The sequence below is a fragment of the Blennius ocellaris genome (genome assembly GCF_963422515.1).
Source record: "Blennius ocellaris genome assembly, chromosome: 18".
NCBI lineage: Eukaryota > Metazoa > Chordata > Actinopteri > Blenniiformes > Blenniidae > Blennius > Blennius ocellaris.
The window spans coordinates 19252230-19265542 of record NC_137667.1 but is presented as its reverse complement, the minus strand read 5'-3'; the positions used below and the strand labels follow the sequence as shown (position 1 = coordinate 19265542).

Genomic DNA, 13313 nt, shown 5'->3' with positions numbered 1-13313 from the left:
TAGCATTCCAGTGTCGCGCAGACGTTTAGCACGTCTTACTGCATTTTGACTGGTCTGTTGAAGCCGCTGTGATCGCAGCTATGTCTCCCCAAATAGCACAAAGTCTGACCAACTGGAGCCGCGACCGCAGATGAAATAATGAATTTAAATCCAACAGAGGAGGTGCAGCATGTTTGCTGGGAGCCACAGATGAAAGAAAACCAAGGACATCCAGGTTTCTACTACGCTAAAGGTTTACCTGGTGCTCTCTGTTGAACTCATTCTCCAGGGCCTTGAACTCCTCCGTCTCCCTGAGCTCCCACACTTCCTGGGAGAGGGCGGCCTTCTCCTCCTCCAGCATGTTGGTCTGCTCGATGAACATGCCCAGCTCCTGCCTCAGGTAGTCCCGCTCAGTCAGCACCTCCTCCTGCAGGAGCAGCACACAAGACGTCAGTCCTGCTGCAGGTGGCCACAGTATACCAGAGCACTGAACAGTTCCCTGCTCAGCTGTTCAGGTTACAGGACTATAGTGTGAGATTAATAAAGACAATTGCAAAAATGAGCAATTTAGTAACAACAACTGTGCTATAAAGCTCTTTGATTCATTAGCTCAAAGTTATAGTCCAATATTCCACCATTGCTGGAACTGGACGAGCTGTGCACACTGACCAAGAGTGAAAACGGGTTGAACTAGTTCATTGCCATTACCTTCTCTTTGGCCAAGGCTTCACACAGCTGGGCGGTCTCTGCAAACTGCCTCTTCAGCTAGAAAACAAGTAGGTTCCGATCAGACGGTGGTGGAGAACCCCAGAGAGAAGGCAGCCAGCAGTCAACCCCCCCCACCTGCTCCACGGTGTCACTGAGAGCGTGGTTCTGTTGTTCAACGTCGGCCACCTTCAGCTCCAACATCTCCGCCTTCTCCGCCTTCTCCACGGCCTCCTGCTTGAGTGCAGCTTCAGTCTGATGCTGCAGCTGCAGCTCGGCCAGCCTGGGCTGGGTTTCCTCCAGCTGCAGCTCCCCCAAGGGTTCCTCCAGCTCCCCGGAGGTTTCCTCCCCCAAGGGTTCCTCCAGCTGCAGGTCGCCTGAGGGTTTCTCCAGCTGCAGCTCCCCTGAGGGTTTCTGCAGCTGCAGCTCCCCTGATGTTTCCTCCAGCTGCAGCTCCCCCGAGGGTTTCTCCAGCTGCAGCTTGGCCACGCTGCTCTTCAGCATCTCCACCTCCCCCCAGGCCTTCTCCTTCAGCTCTCTCTCCAGGTCCAGCTGCAGCTCCAGGGTGGACACCTTGCTGGAAAGCTCACACATCCAGTCACTGGACCCGCCTGTCGGACTGAAGAAGGGACAACAGGAAACTCTTATAGATTCTCAAAGAAGTGGCGTCCTCGTCTCCAAGACGCCTGAACCCAGCAGAAGGTGGACCGAAGAGTTAAACTGCACAGAGGACTCACAAGAAATGACAAGGATGTCCAACATCCAGTAACTCAATCAAAGTACTCACAATGTGTTTAGAATCATTCAGGCTGCACCATGTAAGCCTTTACACCCCAGGATTTCCTTCAATGTGATGTCGCTCCTACCGTTCAAGCATATTTTTACCTTTTCAGATAAATATTGTATTCTATCAGGCCATGCAATCCCTCTGCATGTCCTTTTATTCACTGTATATTAAAGAAACTTGAGGATCCTTACAGAGGTCCTGAAAACCAACCGCTACAACAGTAGTTCCTCTCTCCACTGGTGAATCCAACATTCTGCTGCGGTCAAACAATCCAACTCATGATGGAGTCACTCTAACGTGCACTGCAGCCGATCATTCGCGCGTTACTGACATTTAAAGTAATCAGTCCATTAGCGACATCACATAAGCAACAGTTTCACCAAGGCCACATTTGCAAGTGCACAGTTTTTTTTTTATAAAGACGGATATTTCTCTCCATGTTTAAAAAAAAAAAATTAATCTTCATTTACACGGACCCACATATCCACCTGGTTAAGAGCTAGGTAGCCAATCAGAATCCTGGGAAAAAAAACAGGACGTCTCGAATTGTGACGTAAATATCTGCCTGCCTTTAGACGCAAACGGAGACATGGAGTTTTCAGGAATCGTCGTTTGTGGCGAGCTGTACCTGTGTTTATGTGTAAATGTGCGCAATTGCGGAGAAATAACCATTTTTTTCAGACACACAGGTACGTGTGAACGTGGCCTGAAGACAACATTGTTGTGGACGCCGGCTGGCTGCAATTCTTTGGTCTCACCTGTCCCCGAAGCTCCGGACCGTCACCGAGCTCTGGCTGGTCTCCGTCTCATCCTGCGGCTCATCGGGGATTTCCCAGTGAGAGTCAAAGTCCTCGTCATCTGTCCAAATGGAGAGCATTTAGGACCGGTCCGGAGCACGGACACGACGTGACGTCTCGCCCTCCGTTACCTTCGCACAGCGCGCTCAGAGAGCTGCCGTACGCCTTCCTTTTCGGCATGAAGGACTGCGACAGGCTGAAGTCCCACGGGTGCTCCTCGGCAGCGGCCGGACCGGCCCGCTTCAGCATCTTCCCTCCCCACGTCACCCGGCGCTTCGGTACCTGAGCGGAGGGGCCGGCGTTGAGGAGACGGTCCCGGATTTGGTCCCGGACGGAGAGGCTGGAGTGAGGCTCACCTTTCGGACGGCGGTCTGGGTGGTGCTGGTGACCAGCAGCGTGGTCAGGTTCCTGATCCGGTCCTCCTGCTCCCTCTGCAGCATCTCCTTCTCCTGGAGCAGCTGGGACAGAACCTCCTTCTCCGTGGCCGTGGTCTGTGTGACCGAGGACACCTGGAGGCCGGCACCAGGGGGTCACGAGAGGACGGAAAGAACTCCACGGAGGGGGGGGGGGGGGGGGGGGGGGGGACAAGGTGGACACACTCACCTCCTGAAGACGCCGCTTCAGGTCCACGATTTCATTGCGATACCTCTTGAGCAGGGCGCCGTCGTCAGACACCTCCGTCACATGAGGGTCGTTCTTCATCTTCTTGGCAGTGCTCGCAAACTACAGGGGAGAAAAGTCAACTCTCCAGTACGAGTCAAACAATATCTAACTTGTGTCCTCAGTGAGACGGTCCTTCATTCATTTTTGCAGTAGAAAAGAAATAAAGCGGAAAGTATGTATGCACACACACACACACACACACACACACACACACACACACACACACACACACACACACACACACACACACACACACACACACACACACACACACACACACACACACACACACACACACACACACACACACACACACACACACACACACACACACACACACACACACACGCGACCCAGTATTCATGTATGTGACAGACTGGGTTGAAGATAGACGATGAGGCAGATCAACATATATTGGCAATATATTTTTTTTCTCTCTCCCATAACATTTTATTCCTTCAATGTAAACTGGTCCTATAATTAATCACATGTCACAATGTAATATTTAGTCCACAATGCACCATTTATGGTCCATTTTTTGTAACTTTTCAGGTGTTTCTGGAGGGATTAAACCTTTATTTCATATTTTATTTAATGTCTTTATTTTTATATTTACTGGAGTTTATAATTTTTTTAATACTTAAAGTTTATTTTCATAAGAACAGAGAAACATATAAACCATAAAGCAACATAAACAGTGTCACAGTACATCTGAATTGACAATCATTTTTCTATTACAATTCACATTCTTACAGCATGTTCAGTTCGTTTTATTACACTGCATAAGTAGTGTGTTGGGAGGATCTTATATCTGAAAGTATAGCAGTAGTTTTGTCCATTTTGCAATGTACGACTCCCTTTGTAGGCGTAGTAAGAAGGTCAATCTTTCCATCTCATGAATCTCCCTGATAACTTCCACCCAATTATCTACTGAAGGTGCATCCTTCTGTAACCATTTACGAGTTATTGCTTTCTTTGCTGAAGCAATCAGTATTTTCAGCAGGTATCTATCATGTCCTGTCATTCCTTCCGGTAAATCACCCAGATAAAGTGTTGTGCATTTTAATGGTATATTCTGCCCAAAATGTTGGAGAACTATTTACTGGATTTTAATTTACCGATTGTATAATAATCCCTCACCAAAAATAAAATAATAAGACCAGCACTGGTAAACTACAAATAACCAACTTTTGGTAACAAGTTGAGTGAAGTATTGCCAGGACGGATGGACCAAGTCTCTTTCTTATGTTGGAAATGAAAACCGCTCCGTCAATAAAGTCCTTCATTTCTCAAATCAACGTTCCAGAACCGGTTCCCGACAGTTCCGCTCTGTTAAAGCATGAAGGTTCGCAGGTGCTTCTCACCTGCAAGGTGCTCAGAGTCTCCTCCAGAGCGACCGGGGTGATGGTGCAGATGATGACCGTCTTGGCGTTTCCACCCAGAGAGTTCTGCAGGATGCGGGTGAGTTTACTGTCTCTGTAGCTGGTGAAAAGTCTGAGACGAGACGACAGGCACTGATCAGGACGTGGACGCAGATTACGCCACAAAGCGAGGACGTCTCAGAACCGGGAGCAGGAGGAGGAATCACGATTTACTCACTTCTGGCTTTCGTCAGTCAGTTTCTTGATGACTTGGCCGAGGGTGAACAAGCTGCGGTTGATGTTGCAGCCCTCTTTGAACCGGGTACCTAGAACATCGGGGGACGGGGACGGGACGGGCGGGGGTCACATGTGGTTCCTGCTGCTTTGGTAATGTAAGAGACAGAGCTGCTCCTCACCTTCAGCTCCTGTCTGGCTGGCTCTCTCAGACCCGGCCAGGTCCACCAAGTTCTACGGGACCAATCGAGTTAACGTTGGCAGACGACTGAAACAAATGTGGGATAAAAAAAAAAAAAAAAGAGTGAAGAAAGCTGGCTTACCAAATGAGACACAATAATGCCTCCGTCTGCGTTTTCTCCCGACGCCGGGTCGCTTCGGTCCCGGCTCTCTATGATCTAAGGGGTAAAATAAATGGAAAAAAAAAAAAAACAGTCAGTAGAGAACAAAGTGACCCGGATCAGCTTCAGGACTTCCGGGACGACTCACCATGCGGAAGATGGTGTGAGAGCGGCTGCTGCGCTGGTTCATCTTGGTCTTTCCATAGTGGCGGTTCTCTATGGAGACACACTGGTTATCACAGACTGCAAGTGCAGCAGGAAGACTTCCAAGGGGGGGGGGGGGGTTCCATCTTACTTTCTCCTTTACGGATCCAGGCCAGGGCTTGAGCCGAGGTCGTCACCACCTCTTCGGTCAGGTCGGCGACAAAGACGTTTTTCTGGAAACAATCATGAAAGGTGGACGGTCTGAAAGGAACCTCCAGACAACAAAACACTGGCCCCCCGGGGGGGTCAGCAAAGGCCTCAGACCAGGAAGACCCTACATGGTACTGACCGGGTCATTTCACCATCACAGATCGGTAGTCAGATTCAAGACACTTTCCTACGTCCAACATAGAGTGACCATCATGGGTACTGATGAGCTGCAGTGTGTGACCCGACACAGTCCTGGCGTTTGTTTGTCACAATATCCTCCTCCATGAATTGACCCATTGTCCGTTTTAAAAGAAAATCTCTTGAATTAACAGCCATTTATCAAGTTAACACACCCAAGAACCCCCCCCACCCAAAACAAGTAGAAATAAAAATAAAGGCTTGACATCAAGACAACATAGAAACATAAAAGTCCAGTTGATGAGCAGTAATTAAAGACTTCTAGCGAGTACTGCAGGAGTTTGGTTGATTCTTACATTGATGGTCTCGCGTACTTCCAGTGGTTTTCTCTTCCAGCTGCTGACCAACAGATCAACCACGGTCTCATTGTAGATCTCCATATAGGACACCCGCAGGAGGAACTCTTTTTTTGGCAACTTGGGGTGGAAGAGAGAAAAAAGTCGTCGTTGAGAAACAAGTTGACAAACAGAAGCAACTCGAAAGTCTTACGTTTGTGATGCTCTGGAAGACGTCTTCCACGGCCAGAGGAATGACTCCGGGGACGCTGCCGCCGCTTCCCATCATGGTGAAAGTCTTCCCAGAAGACGTCTGGCCGTAGGCGAAGATGGTTCCTGACAAGGAGACGACGTTATAAGCACACGGGCTCCCTGTGGGCCTTATTCACATGGTGCAGGTTTCTTTGTAAAAATTAGGCAAATACTACAAAAAAAAATCTGAAATTAAACACCACAGCTCGAAGAAGCTAAATTCATGGGAATTTCACCCCAATGTGTTCAAGCATCCTGCTGTCAGAAGCAGACCTACGTACCGTTGTAGCCCTCCACAGCGGACACCACCAGAGGCTTGGCGATGGCCTGGTACAGCTGGTTGGTGGATTCGTCGGCAGTGAACACCCGGTCTGTGAACCACAGAACAAACATGCCAGAGGAGCGCAAAACCCATCTTCATGAAGACCAGGGGGCCTCATCTAGAAATCCTTGCTTAGGATTCCTACTAGAAATGTATAGATCGTAGTCTAGCTGGAAGGTTGACAGTTCATCTCCCGCACTTTCTACCATAAATGCTCGATGCAAAGCGGCTCAATATTTTAGTATCTCAATCAGCCTGATGATCGCCGGCATTTGACGCTAAATTCTGACAGAAAAGACGAAGAAAAGGAATTTTAAGGGGAGAGAAATGGTGATGGAGGTCAGTGAGAAGTGGTTTCACAGTAGTGGAATCGCTAATAAAATAAAAAAAAAACGATCAGCAGCACGTCGTCAGAGCTGGAAATAGTGAGAGTGACTGTAGAGGTGGAGAAGAAGAATCTCATGTGAAGGTGGAGGTCAGAGGAGAGCGACATCATGGTTGTGACGACCAGCGTGTGTCAAGAGTTCAGTTTTATCCGTTTATTAAATGTAGAAATTAGATATTTTGAACAGGGACTTGTAAAAAAAAGGCTCAGCGGACTTTGTGTTTTATCCTCCGTCACTAGAGGAGCAGGAGGAGGTCGTTCCTGACCACATGACCGTAACGCTGTTGTGCCAAAAGGTGGGTGGCTTCTATCAGGAGTTACAGCCATAATGTAGAAAGATACTAAACTATTACATATCACACATGTATAATAATAAAATAAGCGATATAAAATCTAGAATGTCTTTATTTCACCCAGACTTTGGGTAACAAAGTGAGTATACGTGGACATTATATACGCGTTTCAGCAAGCTTTATAAACGAGAGAACAGCTCACCAAATCTGAAGCTCTTGGTGGGATTCTCATCGTCAACCTGATGGATGGATCTGTTATTGGCTTTCCAGAAGTGCTTGACGGGCTCCGCGTCCTCCTCCGACGGGTTTTCCTCCCTGAAAGCAGACGGCCGGGACATCCAGAGTCCCCGGTGAGCCGAGTTTGAAAACAAGTTCTGCTCGTTTGGTGGAGGTTAAAACAAACAGCGGAACACATTCTCGCCTGGATTTCAAACATTGTGTGCACTGGTTTGTCCGAGGATTTAAAAATGAAATAAAAATGTCCCTGTGGGAAGAACAACACTTTCACACCCCCTTCTGATGCACAACATGGATTTAAAAAAACAAAAACACTCTTGTTCACTGTCAAGGTTGCTTTGCTGCAGCTTCATTATTCACTTTCTCATGATGGAACATTCCAAGGATTCCTCAAATAGATCGTTTGCAACTGCCATCACATTTCCCATGATCCTCTCCGATTCGCTTGGGTCTGCCATCTTTTATTCTCACAACTGCATAACACATCTTCAGTTGCAGCTTTGCGAGCCACTCTCTGAGTTCATTCTTTGATTTCTGGCCCTTCACGCCGTTTCACAGGAGGTAAACTAAAAAAAAAACCCGAAATGTTATTGCGAGCAGAATTGTTGGGACGCCTGACAACTGCGCACATAACTCCAATGTTGCGCCTTCCTCAACGGTCACCGCTGTGATGTAAATACAAGATATCATAAAAGATGGCGGACACTAGCGAATCAGAGAGGATGATGGGAAATTTGAGACGTCAGTGAGACCGATCCATAGAGGACTTTCCTTGGCCTTGAGGGCCGTGGTCCTGCACAGAGACATGATAAAGGGCAGGTGGCGCACAAGCCGCCGCGGAGCAGGAAGTACGGCGGCCATCTTGGTCCGGTTGTCAAGTCCGTAAACACAAACTGATGTACATCCATGAAAACAGGATATTTGGCGACGAAACGTTGTAAGAAATTTGAAGGAAAAAAACAACAAAGGAGAAAATAAGCATTAAGCTGAAGCTTCTTATCTTAACCCGTTTAAAAGGTTTTTGTTTCGACTCAAATCTTCTGTTTTCATTTTGAAGGTTTCCCCAAAGACGACCATTTGAGGAAGAAGTGGGAGGAAGGATTCACCGAGGGACTTCTGGGTTTACAGGACATTTTAAACCGGATGAGTTCATCTTCACCTCCAAAGAACAGGTGCATCACAGGCTATTAGCATTCATGAATGTAAAGCGTGCAAAGCTCCAAAGCGTGGAAGCACTTTAAGAAAACAAAAGAGAAAAGCGTGCAGTGCAATATCTGCAAGACACAACTTGCCTTCCACGGCAGCACAACTGTGACGCACGAGCCTTTCCTTATTATAGTCGGCCGCTTGTACTTTATTGTACACAGTTAAGTGTTTGCTGCTACAAGCATATTTCATGAACTACCATCGAAATTATCTTTATTTTTTAGTTAGCATATACCTTAAACACTTCAAGCTGAAAACTAATGCCGGTTATATCCAGTGGTATGAAAACGTCTGGGCACCCCTGACAATTTCTGTTATTATTACTTATTAATCATTAGCTGTTTGGATCAGCAATTTCATTTTGACATACCAAATAACTGATGGACAGTAATATTTAAGTAGTGAAATGAAATTTATTGGATGAACAGAAAATGTGCAATATGCATCAAAACAAATGTAGACTGGTTCAAAAATGTGGGCCCCCTTGTCATTTTGTTGATTTGAATACCTGTAACTAACTAACTAACTAACTAACTAACTAACTAACTAACTAACTAACTAACAGGTGTATCCAATCATGAGAAAAGGTATTTAAGGTAGTAAATTGCAAGTTGTTGTTCTCTGAAGAGTGGAAACATGGGGGCATCAAAACAACTGTCAAATGACCTGAAAACAAAGATTGTTCAACATTACGCTTTAGGGGAAGGCTACAAAAAGCTATCAGAGATTTCAAGCTGTCAGTTTCCACTGTGAGGAAATGGAAGACCACAGGCACAGTTCTTGTTGAGGCCAGAAGTGGCAGGCCAAGAAAAATATGAGCGAGGCGAAGGATGGTGAGAACGGTCAAATACAACCCACAGACCCACAGTAAAATGTGGTGGCGGTCCCATCATGCTGTGTGGCTGTGTGGCCAGTGCTGCTACTGGGATTCTTGTTCCAGTTGAGGATCGCGTGGATTCCACTCAATATCAGCAGATTTTTGACAATAGTGTTCAAGAATCAGTCACAAAGTTGAAGTTACGCCGGGGCTGGATATTACCGGTACAACAAGATAACGACCCAAAACACTGCTTCACAATCTACTAATGGCATTCATGCAGAAGAACAAGTACAAAGTTGTGGAACAGCCATCCCGGTCCCCAGACCTGAATATCATTGAAAATGTGTGGGATGATTTGAAGCGGGGCTGTCCACGCTCAGCAACCATCAACCGTCAAACCAAACTGAACTGGAGATGTTTTGTAAGGAGGAATGGTCCAAAATACCTTCATCCACAATCCAGGCACTCATTAGCGGCTATAGGAAGTGCCTGGAGGCTGTTATTTTAGCAAAATAGGCTCTACTAAATATTGATGTGATTTTTTCTGTTGGGGTGCCCAAATGTTTGCACTTTTTGGTTTGATGCATATTGAACATTGTCTGTTCATCCAATACATTTCATTTCACTGCTGAAATATTACTGTCCAGTTATTTGATATAACAAAATTAAATTGCTGATCCAAACACCTCATGATTGTTAAATAAAAATGAATTGTCAGAGGTGTCCAAACATTTTCATACCAATATAAGAGCAGCTTCATGCTGGTGTGATAGCCCTTATGTTTTACATTCAATTTATGTGTGAGCTGATTAGTGGACTATCACAATAATAGCTTGTGGCAGCCCTATTCTATATTCTGTGTGCGTGTTTTTTAATTACATATGAGGTCTGTATGTATACATATATATAGATGATCAATTTTCTGACTATATTTTCATACGGTGTCATATATTTATATCATCATTGGCTCTCTATAAATTTATTTGTATGCATGCATCTACAGACTATATGAATATTGGCAAGTATGTGATTGTGAACACTTGAAGTGTCATATGCCTGAAATTAATTAAATTCACAATTAAATTATTAAAAATAATCTAGATTTTGCTCTGATCAATAACTTGTCTATTGTGTTTCATGTTATTTATGGATTTAGAATGTATTCATATTTTTTAACATATAATGGCTGAGTAATGCACAATCTGCTTCTGCGTCATACAATTGTGTGCTGTGTTTTATAAATTACGCATCAGATCACAAATTAGAATATTATATTATTGTTTATTCCACTATGAACATCAAAATACAAACCATGTGTCCAGTGTCAGAACGACATGTATGAAGTTTGCAGGAAAGAAAACCAGATGAAGATCAGTTCAGTATTCAACGAGTTATGATTGATTAAAGTCTGACAGTTCATCGCTCCGGTCAAAGCACATTAGACTTGAACAGAGCGGACGACCGGGCCAAGATGGCGGCGCTCCCGCTCAACAGCGCCAATTGCGAGTAGTGGTCGATGCGGCATCTGCTCTTTATGTCTACTGTCCTGCATGATCTCAACGTTTCCCTGCTCAAACACACCAGAGTTCTCATGATGAGGCTCTGCAGAAAGCTGGATAACGAGCCACTACTTGCTGTCACATTCCTTGATGTGAGGAATAGAACCAGAAGGAAGGAATTGAACCGCGCAGGACTCTGGCCGTCCAGGACCAGGACACCCCACCCCTGCTCTCATATAGCTAGTTTTTGATTAGTCCGGGTCATTATCTCCATTTATCTTTCAGCTATCAACTCCTCCAACCAGGGCTGGGGTTTAATTTAGTTTAAATTCAGTCTGGCTCGTTAAATTAGAGCAAACGTATCCCAACAGTTTACGCCTTCATCAGTTGCGACAGGTAGTCTGACCGACTGAAGGAACCTCTGATATTAACAGGAACCAGACGGGCTTACCTCTCGATCAACGGCCGGACCCGAACACAAACCTTCACGGCGGATTCCTCCGTCATGTTTCCGTAAAAAAAAAAAAAAACAAGACTGAGAGAAGCGGAGGGGTTTTTAGCGGACCGGGACGGTTCAGTGGCTCACGAGATCCAACCGCAGGTTTAAACTGTGGTGCTTCACTCTGATTGGACAACGTCATATTGGAATGGTCCATCTCAGCGGGGTCTGTGGGGGAGTCGGAGAAAGTCTGTGATACGATTAGCATTGAAACATTTTTCATTTAATTCAGGAAAGTATCAATAAAATAAAATCTTCACTTGTGGTTAAATGTATTTTATTTGTTCATCTTAGTGTCTTTTGTTTTACATCTGGAAATTAATTTGATGTGGTCTTGCGAACCCCAGTGAAGTTACATGTTAAAAAAAACGGACGCGCACACTTCAAGGTGAATTGTGAGATATGAAGGGAAAAGTGCGTGCAGATGTGCGTGTGCACACTTTTATAAGCTCTATTACTTTCAGCCCTATTTTCAGCTTTTGGGTTCACATACACATTTAGTACGGATCCTACCCAGTTTTATACCCGAAGCCCCTGAACCGCCTTCATTCATGTTGTTGTAGTTCACAATGGTGACCACTGGAGGGCGCTGTGGGCCACGCCCCGCTTTGTTTGTTTTTTTTTTTCCTACGGTTTTTCAACATGTGAACCCGCAGCCTGTTTCACTGCTTCCTTTGGAAAGGATCAGTGTGGGCCATCGGTGAATACTGGGGAAATGGTGGCAGTTTTATTAGCAGCACAGTGGGTGGAAGAGACGAGACCATTAGGAGCAGTGATTTGTTCTGATTTAAGATCATTACTAAAAAGTGCAGTCCAGTCACTCAAACAGCAGGCCAGACATTTTGATAGAGGTGCAACAAGCATTCTGTTGTTTTTAATTCATGCTGTATTCTTTAACTTGCCCTCAGTTTATTGGCTGTAGTTTATATCTCTGAGACGTGGGAAAATATATATTTAACACGGTGTGTTTTTACTTAGCATTAGTTCTTGTTACAGTTATTTAATTGTGGTTTATGTTCATTAGAAGTGTGATCAGTTGTATTTGGTACTGCTGTGATATCATAAAATCAATATTTTCTGATGTTAACAACTATTAGTTCCAGTGTTTCAATATTTTTTCTTGTAACGTCGTTGAACCTCATCCTAATGTTCAACTCTCTTTCTGTCTCCAGAACGGAGCTTGATGAGAAACGTCCAGGTTTTCTGGAGGGATGTTTCTCCCCAGAACTCGTCCAGTCAGTGATGAACGAAGGAGGTGACGTAGCAGACGTCTCCTCCACCCTCCTGAGGAGAACCCTGCACCCTCTGCAGCAGCTGTCCTCCCTCAGCCGGACCGCGGTCCAACAGGAGGACACAGCCAGTGGAGGACCGAGGGAGCAGCTCCTCAAATGTCTCAGTGTCCTGTCCCCTCCAGCTCCAGGTGACTTCACCTGTCCCCTTGTGGCTCTGAGGACACTTCTGGCTGTTTGTACCGACATGAACATCATGACATTCAGCTTGTTTCCCAGAGCTTTACTTCAGCTGTTAGAGTGTAACACCATAACATCCTGTTACATGTTGATTTATGTTTGAACTCTTCCTCAATGCTTGCTCTGAACATTTGTTGTTGGTGCCTGCAAAAAACGAAAGCGTTCTACCAGCATGATGAGCAGAGCCCATATATTAAAAAAACCACCAAATGCCTTCATACTCTTCTTAAAGAAGCAGAGGTCCATTGTAGCAGAGGAGCTGGGCCTCACAGGGAGATGCTGTGAATGCTGAAGTGGGAAAGAGGGTAAGTTGTCTGCTCCTACATGTTGGAGATACAAATTCATTACTCATGTTGAGAAGCTGGCTTGTCTTTGTGTGTGTGTGTGTGTGTGTGTGTGTGTGTGTGTGTGTGTGTGTGTGTGTGTGTGTGTGTGTGTGTGTGTGTGTGTGTGTGTGTGTGTGTGTGTGTGTGTGTGTGTGTGTGTGTGTGTGTGTGTGTGTGTGTGTGTGCTGACAATGCATTGTCATCTGGAAGTCGTTATCAAAACATGAACAGCAGAAGTATTATGAACAGACCAGAGCAGAGGCGATAGCTCCATGAGGAGAAACACCTCCTCAACCATGTATGAAGTCTCT

General features: G+C 45.5%; 1 protein-coding gene across 1 annotated transcript in view; it reads right to left on the bottom strand.

The window, feature by feature from the left end:
• Positions 1 to 11215, bottom strand: part of cenpe (centromere protein E) — a gene marked incomplete at both ends in the record, with an annotated part of 28474 nt that extends 17259 nt beyond the window's left edge. Inside the window, 18 exons of the mRNA XM_080514442.1 lie at positions 239 to 406; positions 688 to 744; positions 823 to 1303; positions 2230 to 2329; positions 2400 to 2550; positions 2625 to 2777; positions 2872 to 2991; positions 4296 to 4425; positions 4531 to 4618; positions 4709 to 4760; positions 4850 to 4924; positions 5016 to 5083; positions 5163 to 5244; positions 5716 to 5835; positions 5909 to 6030; positions 6228 to 6317; positions 7149 to 7261; positions 11160 to 11215. Coding sequence (XP_080370568.1) covers positions 239 to 406; positions 688 to 744; positions 823 to 1303; positions 2230 to 2329; positions 2400 to 2550; positions 2625 to 2777; positions 2872 to 2991; positions 4296 to 4425; positions 4531 to 4618; positions 4709 to 4760; positions 4850 to 4924; positions 5016 to 5083; positions 5163 to 5244; positions 5716 to 5835; positions 5909 to 6030; positions 6228 to 6317; positions 7149 to 7261; positions 11160 to 11215 — 2226 coding nt within the window. The remainder of the gene's footprint in view (positions 1 to 238; positions 407 to 687; positions 745 to 822; positions 1304 to 2229; positions 2330 to 2399; positions 2551 to 2624; positions 2778 to 2871; positions 2992 to 4295; positions 4426 to 4530; positions 4619 to 4708; positions 4761 to 4849; positions 4925 to 5015; positions 5084 to 5162; positions 5245 to 5715; positions 5836 to 5908; positions 6031 to 6227; positions 6318 to 7148; positions 7262 to 11159) is intronic.
• Between the last annotated feature and the right edge of the window lie 2098 nt (positions 11216 to 13313).